This window comes from Lycorma delicatula, chromosome 2 (genome assembly GCF_047948215.1).
Source record: "Lycorma delicatula isolate Av1 chromosome 2, ASM4794821v1, whole genome shotgun sequence".
Taxonomy (NCBI): Eukaryota; Metazoa; Arthropoda; class Insecta; order Hemiptera; family Fulgoridae; genus Lycorma; species Lycorma delicatula.
In genome coordinates, this window is record NC_134456.1 from 157,652,093 (window position 1) to 157,670,411 (window position 18,319).

The following is an 18,319-nucleotide window of genomic DNA, read 5'->3' on the forward strand; positions in this document are numbered from 1 at the left end:
AAAAGTGATTACTGTGATACTAAGAGGGAATACATATAGAGAAAGTTATGTAGACATAAGAAGTTAACAAATTTAATGAAGTTAAAAACAAACTAAAAAAAGGGATTAAAGAGTTTCCAGGAAATAACACATTATTTTAATAAAAGACACCATGTGGCTGCAGGAGATACTGAAGTGATTGAATGGTGGTCATCTATTTTAAGCAGCTGTATACTGAAAGATATCGTAGGTCAATGCACTATGCATGTTTTATCACTCTTGTAATAAAACAAGAGTTACATATAATACTAATCTAACATAGGTAGGTTGGTATTAAACAGAAAACCATTATTATTGTTGGTTAATATTGTCAATACTAGACAAATTTTTAAGTGAGCCCAATCATATAGGAGCAATTGTTAAAATTAAAAAAAAAATTAACAAATAAGATGAGGGAACAGAATTAATAAGGGAATTAGTAAGGGAACAGAATTCCTGGGAGTTATATAAGCAAATACCTTTGCAGTATAGGAAGTTGCTAAAACAATTTTTTTTAAATATTTTAGAGAGAGAATTCTTTATTTAACATTTATTTTGCCATTCTTTTGGAGAGATTGACAAAATGGGCGCCAGACAAGGAAATTATAAAGGAAAATTAAACAAGTTTTAGGGGAAAATATTCAGCAATATATTGTTGCAAAATATTCAGATAGCTTTTTTGTTTAAGATAGTATACAACTTTTATCAAAGGAAGGAAACATATACTTTTTTTTTTATTATAGATTTTTGATAGTAAATTGGATAGGGATGCACTTTCCAGATTGCATAGATTAGAAATTTCAAATACATTTATAATTACACTTAAAGGGTTATTGGCACACGTGTGTCAATTGGGACATGAGTTCTGCCAGACTGATGGTGTGGCATGAACCATAAGAGCATTTGTGGGACTGTTATTTCGTACTACACAGACAAAAGGAAAAAATAGTAAATCCAAGCACTCAGTGTAGTATTCAAACTTACTATCTGCTGTAAAACCAGTACCTCATGGTGAGGACTTACCAATACCACATCCTCCAACACATCTATAATCTAGTCAAGAAATTTTTAAACATGTCAAGTTTTAGTCAAGAAGTTTTATATGTTTTTGGACTTTTGGGCTGTGTTCAGAGAAGTTTGGAGATGAATATACCAAAGCTGGGATCTGCGAGGGGAACTAACTCCAGGGCACAGGAAAATGTGTCACTTTTTTTGGTTTTTCACTTATGTTTTGATAAGTATTGGTCCTAGCATTTTCGCTAGGACCAATACTTTAGATTGTTAATAATATTTTTTGTACAATTTCTCAAAACTGACCTTTCCTTTTGGAATGCTGCTGATGTCATTTCGCACCCTATGAAAGCACGCAGGTATAGGATGTGCCAGAGGCCAAGTTGTTAGAACTCCTTTGATGAATATATGCTTGTGTTTGTTTTCTCTTGAGTCTCTATTCAATTGATTTGTAATTTAGCTGACGATACTGCATTGAGTTGGGATTTGTTGTGGTACTTGGAGAGGAAATGCTCTTGCTTGATGGTTATTTCAGTATCTTCATTGAAGTTTAGGTCAACTGACTCCATGACTATACTGTCGCCTCTGTTCAGCTGATTAAGTGGTTTTGGCAGAGGAGTAGCCATCAAACACAACTTTTTCCTTGATGATATAAGATGTGATATAAGATGATCTTCCTTGTCTGAAGATGTTGATGATATAAGCTTTACAAATGGCTGAAATTGTAGAACCTCCTGGCCAAATAATTCTAGGAATATTTCATTAATGACAACATCAAAATCTTGATGGTTGAGTCTGTGGTGGGGTTTAAATATAAAGTTCTGCCTTCCTGGCTTTCTTCATTCCTGCTTCATGAAAGACAGCTAATGGAAACGGAGCCAACTCGTACTGTAAATACTGTTTCAGGTCTTTGTCAGTTTGTTTGCTAATAGAGATCCTTTGAAAAATTAACAAAGTATTAATACTGGTTCATCTTATATTTTGACAGGTGCTATCACATTGGAGAGAGGGAGCATGTGATCTTTATGTATGAACTTGACTTCTGAAAACAGAGTACCCACGATGTTCTCTATTGCTGCCTTGCCCACTGCAACAGCTTTGTATTATGTGATAATATCATCCCCACAACTCCAGCTGCTATTAAAATGATGTCTTCAGTTACATGGAATGGTCCATGCCATGAGTCCAAACCATTGTGAATGTCACTTTTCATCCTCTACAACTTGGTTCTGAGCACATTTTCTCTAAATATAACAGTTTAGAAGGTACAAGACATATGTCCAAAAACAAGATCTGAAAATTATTTTTGAAAAATGATTTTTAACGACCTACAATTCAAAAACTAGGAATAAGAAAAAAATAATTAAGAACTACTTAGAGCCAAATTTTGTCAACTTTAATTTTGTATATAATGACATTTTTGCTGCAACCAATCATTATTGAAATACAAGTGAGATCAAAAATAGGGACACATTTTGCTATGCTCTGGAGTTAGCCACTCTTGCAGACATGAGGACTTTTGTGATATATTCAGCTAAAAATACCTCTGAACACAGCCCAAAAGTCAGAAAAAGTATGCACAAAACTCTGTCTACAAGCCATTTTTGAAAATCTATTGACTGGACTACTAAATTTAAAAAATGAATTGGAATATGAGGTAGCCGCTGAAGTTTGACATGAGGAGCAAAATGATCCTAACTTTGAAGCAGAATTTTTTTCTGTGAACTTCATCTGATAATTTAAGGTGAATTACATAATCTTGTTCAAGATTTGAACTTGTCAAAGAAACAAGCTGAGCTTTTGGAATCTATGCTGGAAACTTCTCTATATTGACACTTATGTTCATTTCTTTCATAACTGTCAGGAACAGTTTCAAGATTTATATTCTGAAGAAAATAGTTTAGTGTAATGTAACAATATTTGTGCTATAAAGAACACACTTTATCATGCACTCCACAGAATGCAGACTGTTCAATGGTTCTTTGAAAACTACTTTAAAGAATGTTCTTTTGCACAACGGCAACAAATTTCCTTCTACACTGGCTACACTAGCCTATGCAAATAACATAAAACAAACATATGGCAATAAGAAAATACTGTTAGAAAAAATTCAGTACAAGTATCATTGGATTAAATGCTGCGATTTAAAAGTTATTTCATTATTAATGGGTTTGCACCTCGGTTACTCTAAATTTTGATGTTTTTTGTGCGAATAGGACAGGAGGGACAATATAAATCATTATATCAGAAAGGAATGGTCAAAGTTTGAATCATTTACATCTGGACAGAAAACTGTTGTACATCCTCCATTAGTTAACTCAGAAATGATTTTTCTATTTCAACTCTATATAAAATTAGGGGTTTTCAAAGACTTTGTTAAGGCGATGAATAAAAATGGTGCTGGTTTTTGTTATTTGAAAGTGAAATTTCTCGTTTCAGAGATGCTAAAAATCAAGTAAGGAATTTCAGTTCCTCACATAACAACTTTGATTAGAGAGGGGCAATTTAAGGAACTGTTAAGTCAAGTCAAAAAATGAGGTTATTTAAAAGGAGGTCATTTCAAAGTAATATATAAAGCGTTTTAGAAAATCATAAATCCTCCAATTATTGTGATATTTTGGGTAAGTTATTACAGTCATATAATCATAATGAAGTGTAATATGTCCCTAAAAAATTGTTTCTTGAATTCACACCTGGATTTATTTTCGGACAATCTTGGCATTGTCATTAACGAGCACAGGGAATGCTTCTACCTACAAATCTCAGTCACAGAAAACAGACATCAGTGATAGTGGAGAGCAAGAATGTTCACAAATTATTGTTAGATTCTAAAATGGGATCTTCCAGATGCCAAACACAAAAGGAAAACAAGTATCACATTTCTGGTAAGTTGAATAGTGTCCTGCATGCATGGAATTCTTATATTTTTTAAAGTTTGCCTACATATAAAAAAAAAATGATGGGTGATAGAGAATCAATTTACATATTTGAATTCAAGGTAAAAAGTTCTATAAAGATTATATATTTTTCCTTGTACCAAAAAAAAGTTTAATTTTTTTCCACAAATAATCTAAAACTATATTGTGAATGTTGGAAACTTACTCCTAATAAGACGAAATCTAAGATTATAATATTTAGAAAGGGGGTTTACTTAGTATAGAATGAGAATTGGTATTACAATGAAATAAAATTGAATAGATAAATAAATAATTTAAAATTGAATAGAAACTGTGAATAGCTACAGGCATCTGGATAAAATGTTTACATCAATATTGATTTTATGAGAGAGCATTTTAGGAACTGAGTAGTAGCAGCAAAGTATGGGGTGAATAGTGTTTGAGATAAATTAATTATTGAAGATGTGGCGAGGTATTTAGAGCAGTAAACAGTTGTGTCCTATGTGGCCCAAGTCTTGGGATTTAGGCAAAGTGATGGATTGGAAGGGTTTCTAAGATTTTTTTATCAAATGGTGTTATAAAGAACACTCCAAATTATGTACTATACAAAGAAAGCGATGTAGATGTTATGTGGATGTACCCACTGAAAGTGCATTTTGACTCTATCATAAAATTCTCCAATTAGAAGAATATAGGTTTCCTATATGCTTGCATGTTATTTTGTTTGTAGGAGTTCAGATGTTATAAGAAATGAGTAAATCAGAGTAATATCTATGGAGTGGAAGGAATAATAAACTGAGAGAAAGTAGGAATCTGTAAAGACTACTTGATAGCCTAATAAATAAAATAACAAAGATCTTAATAAGTGCATGGATAGAAAGGGAAGGAAGAGAGCAATTTTACAACTTATACCTTGAGTTCAGAGGGAGTGGTTACATGATTATAAAAATAGAATAGGCAATATAGATGTTATCTGTAAAGTAAGAGGGTCATTATACTTTCTCCATCAATCTATCTTGTAGGAAAGATGGAAGGTACTCACTAAATAAGGATCATGTAAATGAAGATGTGTACCACCTTTTAAAGAGATATTCTGTCTTGAAGGAACTACATAACATGTGGATTAAGAAGAAATGCTTTAAGGAACAAAAATTGATTACTATTTGAATGGGAAAGATTGGGGTAATCTGAATGGTTATTGTAGAGGCATTTATTCAAAGGCAAAGTTCAAAAAAGCATTGGTAGGTGAGTATAATATTTATTTTTTGTTTGGTTTTTCTTTTTTTTTAGTTGTTAGTTCAAAATTTTGATCTATTTAACTTAAACCGAGGGTGAGGGAAAGTTAAATGGCTTGTTAACCTGGCCAACTGTTTACGACCAAGTTTGGTGAACTATTTTTATTCTGTGTTTAAAGAAATATTGTATTTTCTACTTTATTTTTCATTGTGCACTTGTAATTGTGAATCAAATAAATTCACATCGTTATTATTATTTAAAAAATGTATATAATTTTAGTTATAATTTATAAATAATAGCTACTTATTTAGTTATCGATAAGCAATAGAAAAACACTGATTCACTCTGCCAGAGAATAACAGTAATTCAAAAGATGTCCTAAAAGGTAGGATGTAACTAATTACTGATAAACAAAACTATTACATAAGTATTACTTTAATAAAATCTGAGAGTTGTACAAACACTATATTTATATATATTCTTTAAGTCTTTTAATCTCAATTTTTCTATAAAATAATTGTTTAACATAAAAAGTTTTTTTTTTAATTTTTGTCTTATCTTGGTAAAATTCTAGCATACAAATATTTTATCCAAATATTGTTTTTTCTTCATGGGTTTTTTAAGAATAATATATTCTATTATCTTTTTATTATTATTATTATTATTTCTGTTGTAAATATACAATAATATTTGTAGTTACCAAACGAGCTTTTTTTCTATATATGACTCTACAATTAAATTTGATATCACTTCAGAGATATTGAAATTATCTTTTCACTCTTTAAAAATGTAAAAAAAATAATGGAAATTTTTTACCAATAATAAAAACCTTCTATTATTGTTAGCCATATATTATATATATATATATATATATATATATATATATATATATATATATATATATATATTCTCTTCCATAGAGAAACTTGCAGCATTAAGCTTTTGGTGAATATATAATAAGATCCTGTGAAAATCGATTCTTGGAATTAATATAAGTTTAACTTATCTATTTACTGTGTTTTGGTGGTTTAAATTTCATTTGATATTAAATAAATATATATATGTACATACACATACAAATATATCCTAGTTTCAGTCTGATTTCAACTCTATGAAACAAGGGTACATCACAGCACTCATATATTTTCCCCATCAGGGTGCCTCAGGTGTTGGCTGAACTTCTGAACTTAAGGGACTGATTCAGGACATCAAAATAAAATACAAAAATTCTTGTGGAGAAATCCCCATCTCACTTCATTTTCCCTCTGTTAGCCATTTTATGTTTTTTAAATAATAATTTATATCTTAAGAATAGATATGAGATATTTTAATTAAATTTATTATACATGTACCCAACAACATTTACAAAATAAACAAGCTTGAAAATTTTACTTTTGGAAATTCCATAATGGTGTTCATTTAAATTTTTTAATCATTAAAGGTCTGTAAATATTGTTTTATAGAATAATTTTCTATTAGATAAATTGTTAAGCTTTTTATTACAAAATAATTATATCTCATTTGAAATTGGTTGATAAACAACTGCAATATGACTGAAACTTTTAAATGAAACACAAAGATTGTCTACAAAAACAGGCACATAAAATTGTCAGATTGAACAATTTCCAGTGGTACCTGATTTTACGTTCGTTAATTTTTTTCTAATATCATTAAACAAATTTTATATTAACTTATGAAATTTAATTAAAATGCTTCTTTATAAGAGAATTTTTATTTGAAGTAACATTGCTACATTCGCTTCCAGCTAGTGAAATATCATCAGACCCTCTAGGAATAATCTCTAGAAACTAATTTCCAAAATTGTTTCCTATTAGTATTTCACAATTTATTTGATCATTTTTAAGTAAACATAATAATAAGATCATCAATAGTTATAAACCTATTTGAGATAAAGATCAGTCAATGGCAAAGTTAGGAAAGTTATGCAATCATTTGCCGGCTTTTATTAGCTGTACAACAGAACACATATGATTTTTAAAAATATATTACTGTGAGCATTTACCTCATACAAAAAATTACAACCCACTACTGAAATATTGGATGGCCTTTTGTATACTCATACCGCTGAATATTAAATCATTTTAAATAAATATGAAGTAATGATCATAAAAGAAAGGAACTGTTAAAATGCTGATAAGCTTAATCTTGTAAATGGGGTAAGCTTCTTCCTGACATGTTGGATGCACAGAGTTTATTTTAATATGAAATGAAAATGTACAGCTGAAAATCTCCTGCATTTCTATCTTGGCATATCAAAGCATGAAAATATGGTTGCTTTGGTAAAGAAGACAACAGGAAACTACTTCATTCCTTACATTCCTTAGTAAATTTGACATTGTATGCTTGTTAATTTAAGTTTGGGTATGGTAATTTCAGGATTACTCCTGAAATTACCATCTCAGATGCAAGTGAGATCTCACTTGCATCTCACATTACTTATAACCTTTTAGATTGGGCCACTTACAACCATGTTAGTTACTAGACCTAATATATACACAATGCATTACAACATTTTAATATTACTATAATTTTTTCCCAAAGGAATAAAGATAGTAATATTTGATAAAATAAAATATATAGGTTTACCTTATTTTGACACAAAGAGTCATTATTTTTCTTAAACGACACACGTTTCTTGGACCCAGATGGTTCATTTTGAATAAGTTCATTTGAAACATTTTTACTTGGTTCTTCACTTTCATTTCTATTTATGTTACTTTTATTAAGTGATGTATTTATTGCATTGTGTCTAGAATTACTTCTTAATACTTCATCATTGACTTTATTTAAAATAACACTGCAATTTTTTACTTTTTTCAGTTTTGAGGATTCATAAAAATCACAAGTACTTTCTGATGAACTACCTAATGAATCAAGATTTGGATTATCTTGATAAAATAGTTTTTTCCTTTTCAGAGCTTGTTTAGTAAAAGGAAATTTTTTAATATCTTCAATAACTTCACTATCAATATCCAGTACACCACATCCTAAGTCCTTGGGAAGGTCAGCTAACCCTTCAATAACTTCTCTTGCTTTAGATTTATAATTTTTTTCTAATTCAAAACTTTCTTCATTATCAATTCTGCTTTCATCATCATCATCATCTTCTTCAACAATATTCAGGCTGAAAAAACCAGAAATAAGAAATTTTATATATATGTAAAACAGATGTTTAAAAACATTAATAGAGTTTTTCAAACCTTTAATATATTTATACTAAATTATCTTGATAAAATAATACTTACATTCAAAAATTTGTTTAATTTTATTACATTTATAATTTTATCTTTTTTTTTAAACTGTCAATGAATCATTATAAAGATTACTTTTTTAAATAAAACAAATTTGCAGAATTACGTAAAAAATAATTTCTCTGCTAAGGGATTAATACCTAGCATAACAGAATAGTTAAATCATACATATTTTTATACAAAGAATATAAATGTAAAATTTACAATCGCTAAACTTGGTCATACAAATGAAATATAATTTTTATAATATATTTTTGTATCTTTTTTGAGTTTTGTTTTTAATCCATATCTTACTTAAAATATAATTTTGTACCATTAAATACATTGACAATTAATAAATAAATATTTACAGGCTCTGAAAAGTATTGTTCGTGCATTTGATAAATAACCTTGAAAAGGGCTGTTGAGTCTGGTTGCTGGTCTCTGGTGATGGGCTCAGCTCAATGGGTGTAGTTGGAAAGTTGCGGCTCATCCATTGGAATTGAACTGAGATTTCCCTCAGTGGCAGTTGGATTCCCACTACAGTGTGGCAGTGATGGCCCCCTAGACTCACAATGTTGGGTCAGCGTCTCGTTGTCTTCTGTCAGTGCAGCCAAAATGGTTCTCCCTGAGCAGTGCTCATCCAGTTCTGTCTTCCCCACTCTTCCTCTTGGCGCTAGCTTTATGTCAGGCCAAGGTCTGCTGCACCAGTAGGGATGTTGGCATTTCCAAGAAATTCCACGTTGAGCCACTCAAAGACTTCTTCCTTCTTCTTCTTCTGGCTTCACTCTTAAAGTTTACTTTTAAAACTTATATTTAAGAATAATAAAAAATCTGACCTTTAATAATACAGGTTAATAAAAAAATTAATGTCTTTTCTGTTACATCCATTCAAAAAGAAGTCAATAATCCCTTAGCATTCAATAATAGTATTTTTTGTGCTGATTTCAAATCTGCAAATCAAAATTTAAGTGAGGGTAGAGGTTTTTAGTAACAACCTGATTTAAAGAAAACCTGATTTTTTAAGGAGTTATATAGCCTACATCATATTATCATGACTCTTCTCAGTCCCCAGCAGTACTCACAGGCATATTCAAGTTCAATCTTTCCTGGTATCATGGTTCCATCATTGATATATCTTGGTAAAAGCATTCACCGTGCTTATCACTTACATCGACAAGGTTAGGAGGAAAAAAGTTCAAATGTGAATGGAACAGGGGTACTTTTACAGACATGTTGCAACCTAATTTTTTTATGATTTTCCAGAAGTTCATTCACAAATTCTACATAGTTATCAGTCTTCTGATTGCCCAGGAATGATTTTAAAATATTCTGAAAGGATATTCGTGCTGCTTTCTCAGATTCATTCAAACTCTTGCTTAAGATCTGAATCCTTCATTAGCTTACATGTCTGTGGTTTACAAATATTCCTTCTTTGACTTTTGTCTAACTGATCCTAGGAAACTTGGTCTAAGGAATAAGAATTTTGGCCATTGTGATTCATTACTTTGACAAAATGTTTTATAAAATCAAACTTTATGTGCTCTGGAAGAAAGTACACATTCTTCGGATTCACAAGAGCTTGACAAACAACATTTTTCTGCTCAGTTATGAGTAATTCTTTGTTCAGTTAGTCTTTTTTAATGCAGTGGTTGTTTTATACTACCTCATGTTCATAAGAAAAACAGAACTTAATAAAACCAAGCAGCAGGGCTTGTGGAAAATCTTTAGTTTCCATAAATGTGTAAAATAATACTTTTTATACTGTATCATTATTATAAGCAAAAATTCCTGTCATACATTTTCATTTGTGCCGCATAAGCAAGAAGAATTAATGATTTGTCATTTCCAAGGTGAACTAAGATGGCTTTCAAATTCATTTTAGAGGAATTTATAAACAACCTCTATTCCATAAGATAGCGTTACTGTCCAATAAAGAAATTACATCATTACATCACACTAAATTATCTTGTTAGGAGAGCAGGTACTGAAATTCTTGTTACCTAACATGGAAAAAACACATTTTAGTACCACTTTTGAGGAGGTTCCAGTGTTTTAACCTTAAAGTCAGTAACTATGACATCATTTCAGACAAATTCAGATCATGAAACAGATCATTAAGTTCTGGTTGAGTAATTTTGTGATTCAGTGCACTGGAAATGTGAGTCATCTTCTTCTTCTTCTTCATTATTTTCTAAATCCCCATAGCCTTCTTCATTCTTAAAATTTTGTTCTAAAACTCAATGTTTCTGACAGTACTGGAAGAGGTAACTCATCATTATGTGGTATAGGTCTTATGGGTAAAGGAAGACTAGGATAAGCAACAGATTTCTTGAATTTACTTGTAATACTTTTTGTGATACAAAAATAATTAGTTAAGTGGTCCGTACACTCTCCCATACCATAGGAATAGCAAAAGGTATATGTCATAGCATCACAATTAGCCAGCTGTGAAGTAAAGTTACATAAGAATTACAGCAGATATGAGAGGCCTAAGACTTGTCCTAGTCCATTTAATATCCAAAGAGAATTTATACAGTTTTTTTAACTGAAGGAGTATATTTCTTCTTTGAGACTTAAAAGTTAATTTACCATGCACACACTGTGAAAATTGTAAGGATGATTTATACTACTACTAAGCATTTTCATATAAATTATTTACAATACACAAAAACAATATATATGAAGTACAAGAAATCAATATTGACTGTAACAGAAAAAGTAGAAATAAAACAAAAGACCTAACTAACTCACAATGGTATTCCCATGAAAGTCAAAATCAAACAGATTTTCTGGTCTGTTATTCCACCACAAAAATAGCGAGTGATTAAAACAACTATACCAATTATCATGTCACTGACTATTAATTAAATCATGTTTCTATGATAAATTTATTTTTCTAAGAATGAATAAGTTGTATTAGTTAGTATTGATGTCATTCAATAATATAATACCATACTAGTCACACTGGCCACTCCTCAAAATTATTCCACTCTCATTTCATTTATAAATATGGTTCATTTATAAATATCTTTGGACATTCATATTTCATTAATTAATATAAACATTGACTCACAACAAATATTTAGTTTTAATAAGGAATAATTATAATAATTTTAAAAAATTACATTTTTTACACGTGATAATTATAAACAAATGAAGCCCTTAAAACAAATTTTGACATCGTATTTGGATTAATTAAAAAAATGCATATAAATAAGCCACATCTGTTTAAAGAAACTTTTGTAGACAGTGCAATTATTATATTAATGCAGTAATAATACTTAATTTTAAAAGATAACTTTTTACTGTTGCGTGTATAATAATAACAGAAATCCTCATTTATTTTTAATATATCAACATGATCATCACAAAACATAAAATCCCCCAAATGATGATTGATTGTACTGATAAAACTTTTAGTCTAAAATATGTTTAACAGCTTTCTCTTTATTTCAAATTCATAATAATTCTTACTGATTTCTTTTGAAATTAAAAAAAATCTCAGTATCTTTAGAAAATTCCAAGTACATGATGCCATTAAATGTACATGATGCAAAGTACATGTAATTAATTTTAAAAGAGAAAAATTCACCTTAAAAACAGTGCACAAATTTGCACAATATGTTATAGTAAAAAGCAGCAAAACATTTTTTGCTCATACAGCTATACACAAGATCTCTAGTTCAAATTTATATCATAATTTATACTTAAAGATTTAGTTTCATTTGCTACAGATATATCACAATAAGCAAGGATTTTCTTAAGAGGCTCAATACAGTATCAGAATGTCTTATATATAGAAGTTAATATCTGATTTGTTTAAACAAATTAAATTATGAAAACAGAAAGAAAATGAAAAATTAACAATTAGATGGTACAATTGATAAAAAAAACCATCAAATAAGTAAATAAATAAAGTCTATGTACATAAAATTATTTAAATATTTGCTGTTAAAAAAAATAAAAGAAATTCTAACCTGTTATGTTGGCTATATTTTTTGCATTTTCTAAACCTAGATATGGATACATAAATTTGATTAAACTCATCAGCCTATGATTGAATGCAAAAAAAAGAAATAAATAAGTACAAAATGTCTTCAATTTTTGCATACATCTGTATTTAGGTGATGATTAGCAACAAATATATGCTTCAATTACAAAAAATAAAAAAATAGAATTGTAGATATAATTTTACTGAAAATGTCTAATGATGTAAATAATAACACTGATAAACAGTTTTGGGACGTGAAAGGTATATTATATTTTTAATATAATTTTTTTTTGCTATCAAAAATGCTATCAGAATTCTTCTATCATGTAGAGTACAATAACATTTTTTATAACCTGATTCTGAATATGAGGTAATATTTTATTGATAATATAACAATATATAGATAATATACAAGTAAAACAATATTTTAAATGATTTCAAACAGAGGGTGGAGTGGGCAAATTTGTCATTACAAAGGCAGTAGCAGTGAACGCAGGATGACTAATAAGGGTGATTCACTAATAAGTTATGACATTTCACCAGATAGTCTGCTACATGGGGACTGAGATGAATATTAAAAAAAATATGGCAGTTGGAGATATAGGCCAGAATATTGTTACAAATAAATGAAAAATAAAATTAGTTGGAGAGTTTAAATGTCTGGGTTCTAACTCAGATGGATGGGCACATATTGATATTTTTGAAAAAGTTGGTAAAGATAGAATGATCAACCTTTTAAACCCTATTTTGTGGAATATTTGGATACCAAGTAATACAAAGAAGGTGACCTTCAGCTCTTTTATTGAAATTGTTCCATGTACGGGTACAAAGTATAGACACACCCTTCAAAACTTAAAAATAGAATGATCACTATGGAGATGAGTTTTGGGAGAAGTTGTCAACTGACTTACAATGAATAAAAAGTGATGATATCAGATAAATTGAGACAAAAATCACTTTTGGTGGATAAAGTTGAAGAAAGACAAGAGATGTGGTTTGGTCATCTGAGATGTATGGGCGACAGTAGGATATCTCAGAAAATTTGGTCCTGGATTCCTGCTATAAGGAGAAAAAAGATTCAGTACCAAGGAGAAACATGGACTGCAAGATGAAGACTCTTATAATAATGGCATTGAAGTATAATGAGTTGAAGTAAATGGCTTTCAGCTGTCTTTCAAACAGCTAGAGAATATGGATTTTTTTAAATATAACTTTTATTAAATGTGATAAAAATTTCTTTTAATTAAAGTTTTACTGACATTCATGTAATTTTAAAAAGATATGCAGTGTATTTTATAAAGAACTAATGATGGAGATTCCTTCCAAAACATGTCATTCAATGAAAATGTAGAATTAATCAATGGTAAGGGTACGTTTTCTTAAATGGATTCACTGATTTGAATTATATATATATATATATATATATATATATATATATGTGTGTGTGTGTGCGCGAGCGCGCGTGCGTGCATGCATGTGTGTAAACAAAATATAATAATGCTATACCACTAAATGGAAAAAATGTAATTCTGCTCTACAAAATAAAATTCATAAATTTATCATCAGCTGTATTACATTTTTATCTTAAAATATCAACTATTACACTATCATCACTAATAAAGTAATTCTTTGTTATTTTCTGGCATTGCAATATCTGAAAATTTCACGAGTATGTAAACTATTATAGTGACTAAACATGTAGCAAAAAAGGCAATAAGTTTAAAGCTTAAAATGGAACCTATATGTAGATTTTAGTCACAAAAAAATAAATTTTCAATTTAGTGTTGTTTCTAACATGTTATTTTGTATCCCACACTACTTACTGTTCACATTAAAAATGCAAATTCACATAAAATAGCATGAACACATTCAAACATTTCTTCTCCTCTCCCCTAGATCGGATCCACGATTAAGCATAACACAGCCCAAGGGAGTGTTCATGTACTCAACAGGACTTTGCGCCTACCGACTATATCCAGCATGACAAGTTGGCCCGCTGGATCTTTTCTGCATGCCGGCCTCTAACTTCCAGAGTAGGGTAACCAGGCTCGGCTATGTCGTTCCTGGGCCACCCCAGAAGCCAGGACTTGGTCTTTATGTTAGTGCTTCTAACGGGGACACCCCGGAAGGGGCAGCCCCGCCAGAACTCAGTCTTTTCAGTGCAAGGGTTGTAGAGTCCCTGTGCTTCATCATCACCACCAACCCGCGCAAGCACAGACAAACAGTGGCTCTGCAGAAGGCTGTCCATCACCCCCTGGCTCCCAACTACTTCCTCGTGACAACTCACAGAGATCCTCGAACAACACATCCTTGGACTCACCTGCGAGCAGCACACTGATCTGTCCAATGATTCACTTTCCAACAAATAGCGCATACCCACGGGTTCCCACAACAGGCCCACTGATGACCAGGTTGTTCACAGTTGTAATACAACACCAAGCGATCAATCCTGCGACAAACCGAGGACATATGGCCCTGGCCCCAATAGCAATAACACCTATCATCAGGATTCCTCACAGAAACCTGACAATTCACCCAGCTGACCCTAACCTGGTGTTCAATCAGCTTTCTTGCAACACCATACGTAGTCACAATAGTGGCGTTCTGTGTCGCCCCATAAGCCAGATGAACCAAAGACACTCGAAAACCAGCTGCCTCACCAACCACCCGACGTTTGGCCTCAGTAATCTCCACCTCAGTTGTGGTACAATCAATATCCCACAGGTGAACCACCAAACTGTGACCACTCCTTGTCTTCATGTCGACATGTAAGTCCTTAGCCTTGTCCTGAAGAACTGCCTTATCAGCGCCGTCAACTTGAATATGCAAATCTCCAGCAGGCCCCTGTTTCACCGATAGCACATTACCCACTTCCTCCGTTGCTACTGTTTCTTTAACAGTCTTGAGCAACTTGGCGTAAGATCACCCAACCGTCTTAACCACAACAGTACTGCTGGGATGGAATGTCGTGAAGCTTGCACCACTTTTCCATGTTTAACACCAAAGACCTGGAGGAACACTACCTGAATTGGGGATCCCATTTGTCCAAAAACAAACAACACCATATGTTCCAGGCAGAAGTCAACCCAGCCTCCCGATTGGAAAAACAGCGAATGTGGAGTCTCACTGCATATCTGTCGCAGAGACGTCAAAATCACCTCCAAAGTGGTGCGAACATTTATCGGTCACAAAACTGCTGATCAATAAATGGATCAGAGACCCTCCCAAAAATGCAGGAGGTATCTTCCAACACATCCACGGGCTGAAGCCCAGGCCACTATGACAAATGGTCTGAGGATGAGCCTCCAATAAGTCTACAAAACGACAAGTAAGAACCTTCACACCTGAAGGATCTTCTACACGGACAAGTTTCCTCATGATTCCATTTGGCCAGGGCCTAGTTACTACCTCAATCAGTTCCTCATCAGCGAAATTCCACTTCAACACACGGCGCTGATCATCATGTTCCACCATCGTACAGACGATGGTGGAACATCCACACAGGTGGATGCCACCTGCAACACCACCTCTGTAAATGTACCCGCATTCACCGCATCAGGCACAGTATCTTCCCAAACATCTCTATATCTCTTAATTAAAGACACTGTGTTCTGCAAATTGATCGAATGATGCTAAAGCTCTGGTTCTGCATTAGGATGCTGACAAACAAGATGCCTCACTGCCCTGACTTAGCAAATAAGTTTGTCTATGACACTCCAGAAGAGTTTCCGATGAGTAAAGGGTACCTTGTCCAGCGCTAATCCATCTGGACCAGCCTCCCCTTCGCCAATCCGAACAGACATCCCTTCCACAGCACCCATAGCAGGTGATTCAGAATCCCTGGATCCAGCCCGCAGCTTCTTCGAGTCTTCCCCCTCCTTGGGAGAGACACTCAACTGTCTCTTCACAGAAAACTCCTCCTGTGATCTGTCCTAACAATCATTTCAAAACCCATCCATAAGTCCCAAGACAGGGACGCAAAGTCCTCCTCCAAAGCATCCATCCAACCTTCAACTTCCGAGGAATCCTGCGGTTGCCCATCAACAGCTGGCTCCACCTGAGGCTGAGCAGTGCGAGCTCCTCCTGCTTCACCAGTTGACACAGATTTACTTTTGCATGAAGATCCACTCTTGGACTTCCCCCGAGTAGATTTCCCACCCCCGTCAGGGCCGAGTACAATCACTGCCAAAACAACTTCGCCCAGAACCAGACATCTCAAAATAAAATAAACAAACAGAAGTCCATAAAGCAAACAATAAACGCAGTTACTGTGAAAAAGGTTCCTAAAATCACAGAAAAACATAAAAATATAGTAATAATCAGTAATACAGAACAAACTGTGTCCAAAGCACACCAGAAAAATCAGAGAATTTGCCAAATCGAAAAATTTTCTAAGGCCAAACATAAACAAACAGCAAACAACTGATGTAAACAAATCCTTTCCACTAATTTTCAAAGGAAATCAAGTGAAAAGTACCAAAATACGGTAAGAATAATTATAAAAGTAATAAAATAGCCGAAAATACTGTCCACAGCCACACAAATGCACTTCTTTGGTGTAAATTGCTAAAAACCGTAGTTAGCCAACGGTTGCTAGGCACGAATTTTGGGCTAAAGAAATCGTTAAAAACGAGTCCAAAGCCTCTAAAATGATACAAAACATGTCGGAATATGACCGAACGGCCGTAATATTACTCACAGGCACCAATTTTGCTAAAAACAGTTCAATACTAAAAAATAAACGCCTGAGCTCACCCATTGCTAAGGCAATAGCCTAAGCTCCCAAGGCTAAACAACATGGAAAACGTAAAAACATAAACAGAATAACAAGGAGAAAAGGCTAAATAGCACAGAAAACAAAAAAATAAAACGAATAACCCCAAAAAAAAAACACAAGCAAACGAACATAAAACAATAAAACGCAACTAACAAAACAGAAAATAGTAAAAACTGAAAGCGAGTTGTTGCAGATACATTTAGATTCCATGAGACATCAGCTGACACATACATTCAAACACTTGCAAAAATAACTTTAAACCAATCAAATTCTTTCTTTGTTTAGTTTTTATTATTCCAAACCATTTACATTAAAAAAAAATAATAATAAATTAAATATATGACTTTTCAAAAAAATTTACTTGAAATAGCTAGTACTTTTATTGTAATTATATTTTTTATGCTTTTTTATAAATGATACAAGTGCAATAAGGGCTGGAATCCTGAAATTCCTGTCCACAGAGTGATAAATGAATTAACTGTTGTTTAACAGATGTCAGCTGTGCAATCTTCAATAAATCAACTTAATTCTCAATCGATTAATGGATAAATCTTGTTCATTTCCTTTTATATAAAAAAACACTTTTTAAAGTTACTTTAAAAGCAGCTATAATGAACATATCTCTGTTACGTTGACTAAATCAAGAGATTATTCATGAGTATAACAGTGATGTGTTTGGTGAAAGAAATGTAATGTGCATATAAAGATTAGAAAACTTTTTTTAAATTTTTTATGCAATGACAAACAAGCAAAACCAGAGATAAAAAAAATTCTGGAAACATCAAGTAGTTATGTATATAACATTAAAACATAAAATTATGAAATGATACATATTTACTTACAAAGTAGGCTTTTTTTGTGTTTTGCACATATGATTTGGCAAAATTTCAATCTTTGATGTTTTATAACTTGCATCAACAGCAAATATTAATGCTTCACCATTTTTAGTTTCATTTCTTAGTATCTGGATGTTATTTATTGATACCACAGAATCTGACTGCAAATAATTTAAAAATAAAAATTAGAGTATAACAATATTTAAAAGAATTGTTTGGTTGGCCTCCTCTCATCCCTTCTAGTCATCCCCATCCTTCATGAAGATACTTAATCTACATAGGGAAGCAGAAAAAACCTA

General features: G+C 32.1%; 1 protein-coding gene across 2 annotated transcripts in view; it reads right to left on the reverse strand.

The window, feature by feature from the left end:
• The window catches only part of LOC142319343 (uncharacterized), a 130,929-nt gene that overhangs the window by 31,592 nt on the left and 81,018 nt on the right, over nucleotides 1–18,319 (reverse strand). For both annotated transcript variants that reach the window (XM_075356540.1, XM_075356541.1), the window contains exons 10-11: nucleotides 18,027–18,181; nucleotides 7,770–8,307 (exon numbers count right to left, since the gene is read on the reverse strand). In XM_075356540.1, coding sequence (XP_075212655.1) covers nucleotides 7,770–8,307; nucleotides 18,027–18,181 — 693 coding nt within the window. The remainder of the gene's footprint in view (nucleotides 1–7,769; nucleotides 8,308–18,026; nucleotides 18,182–18,319) is intronic.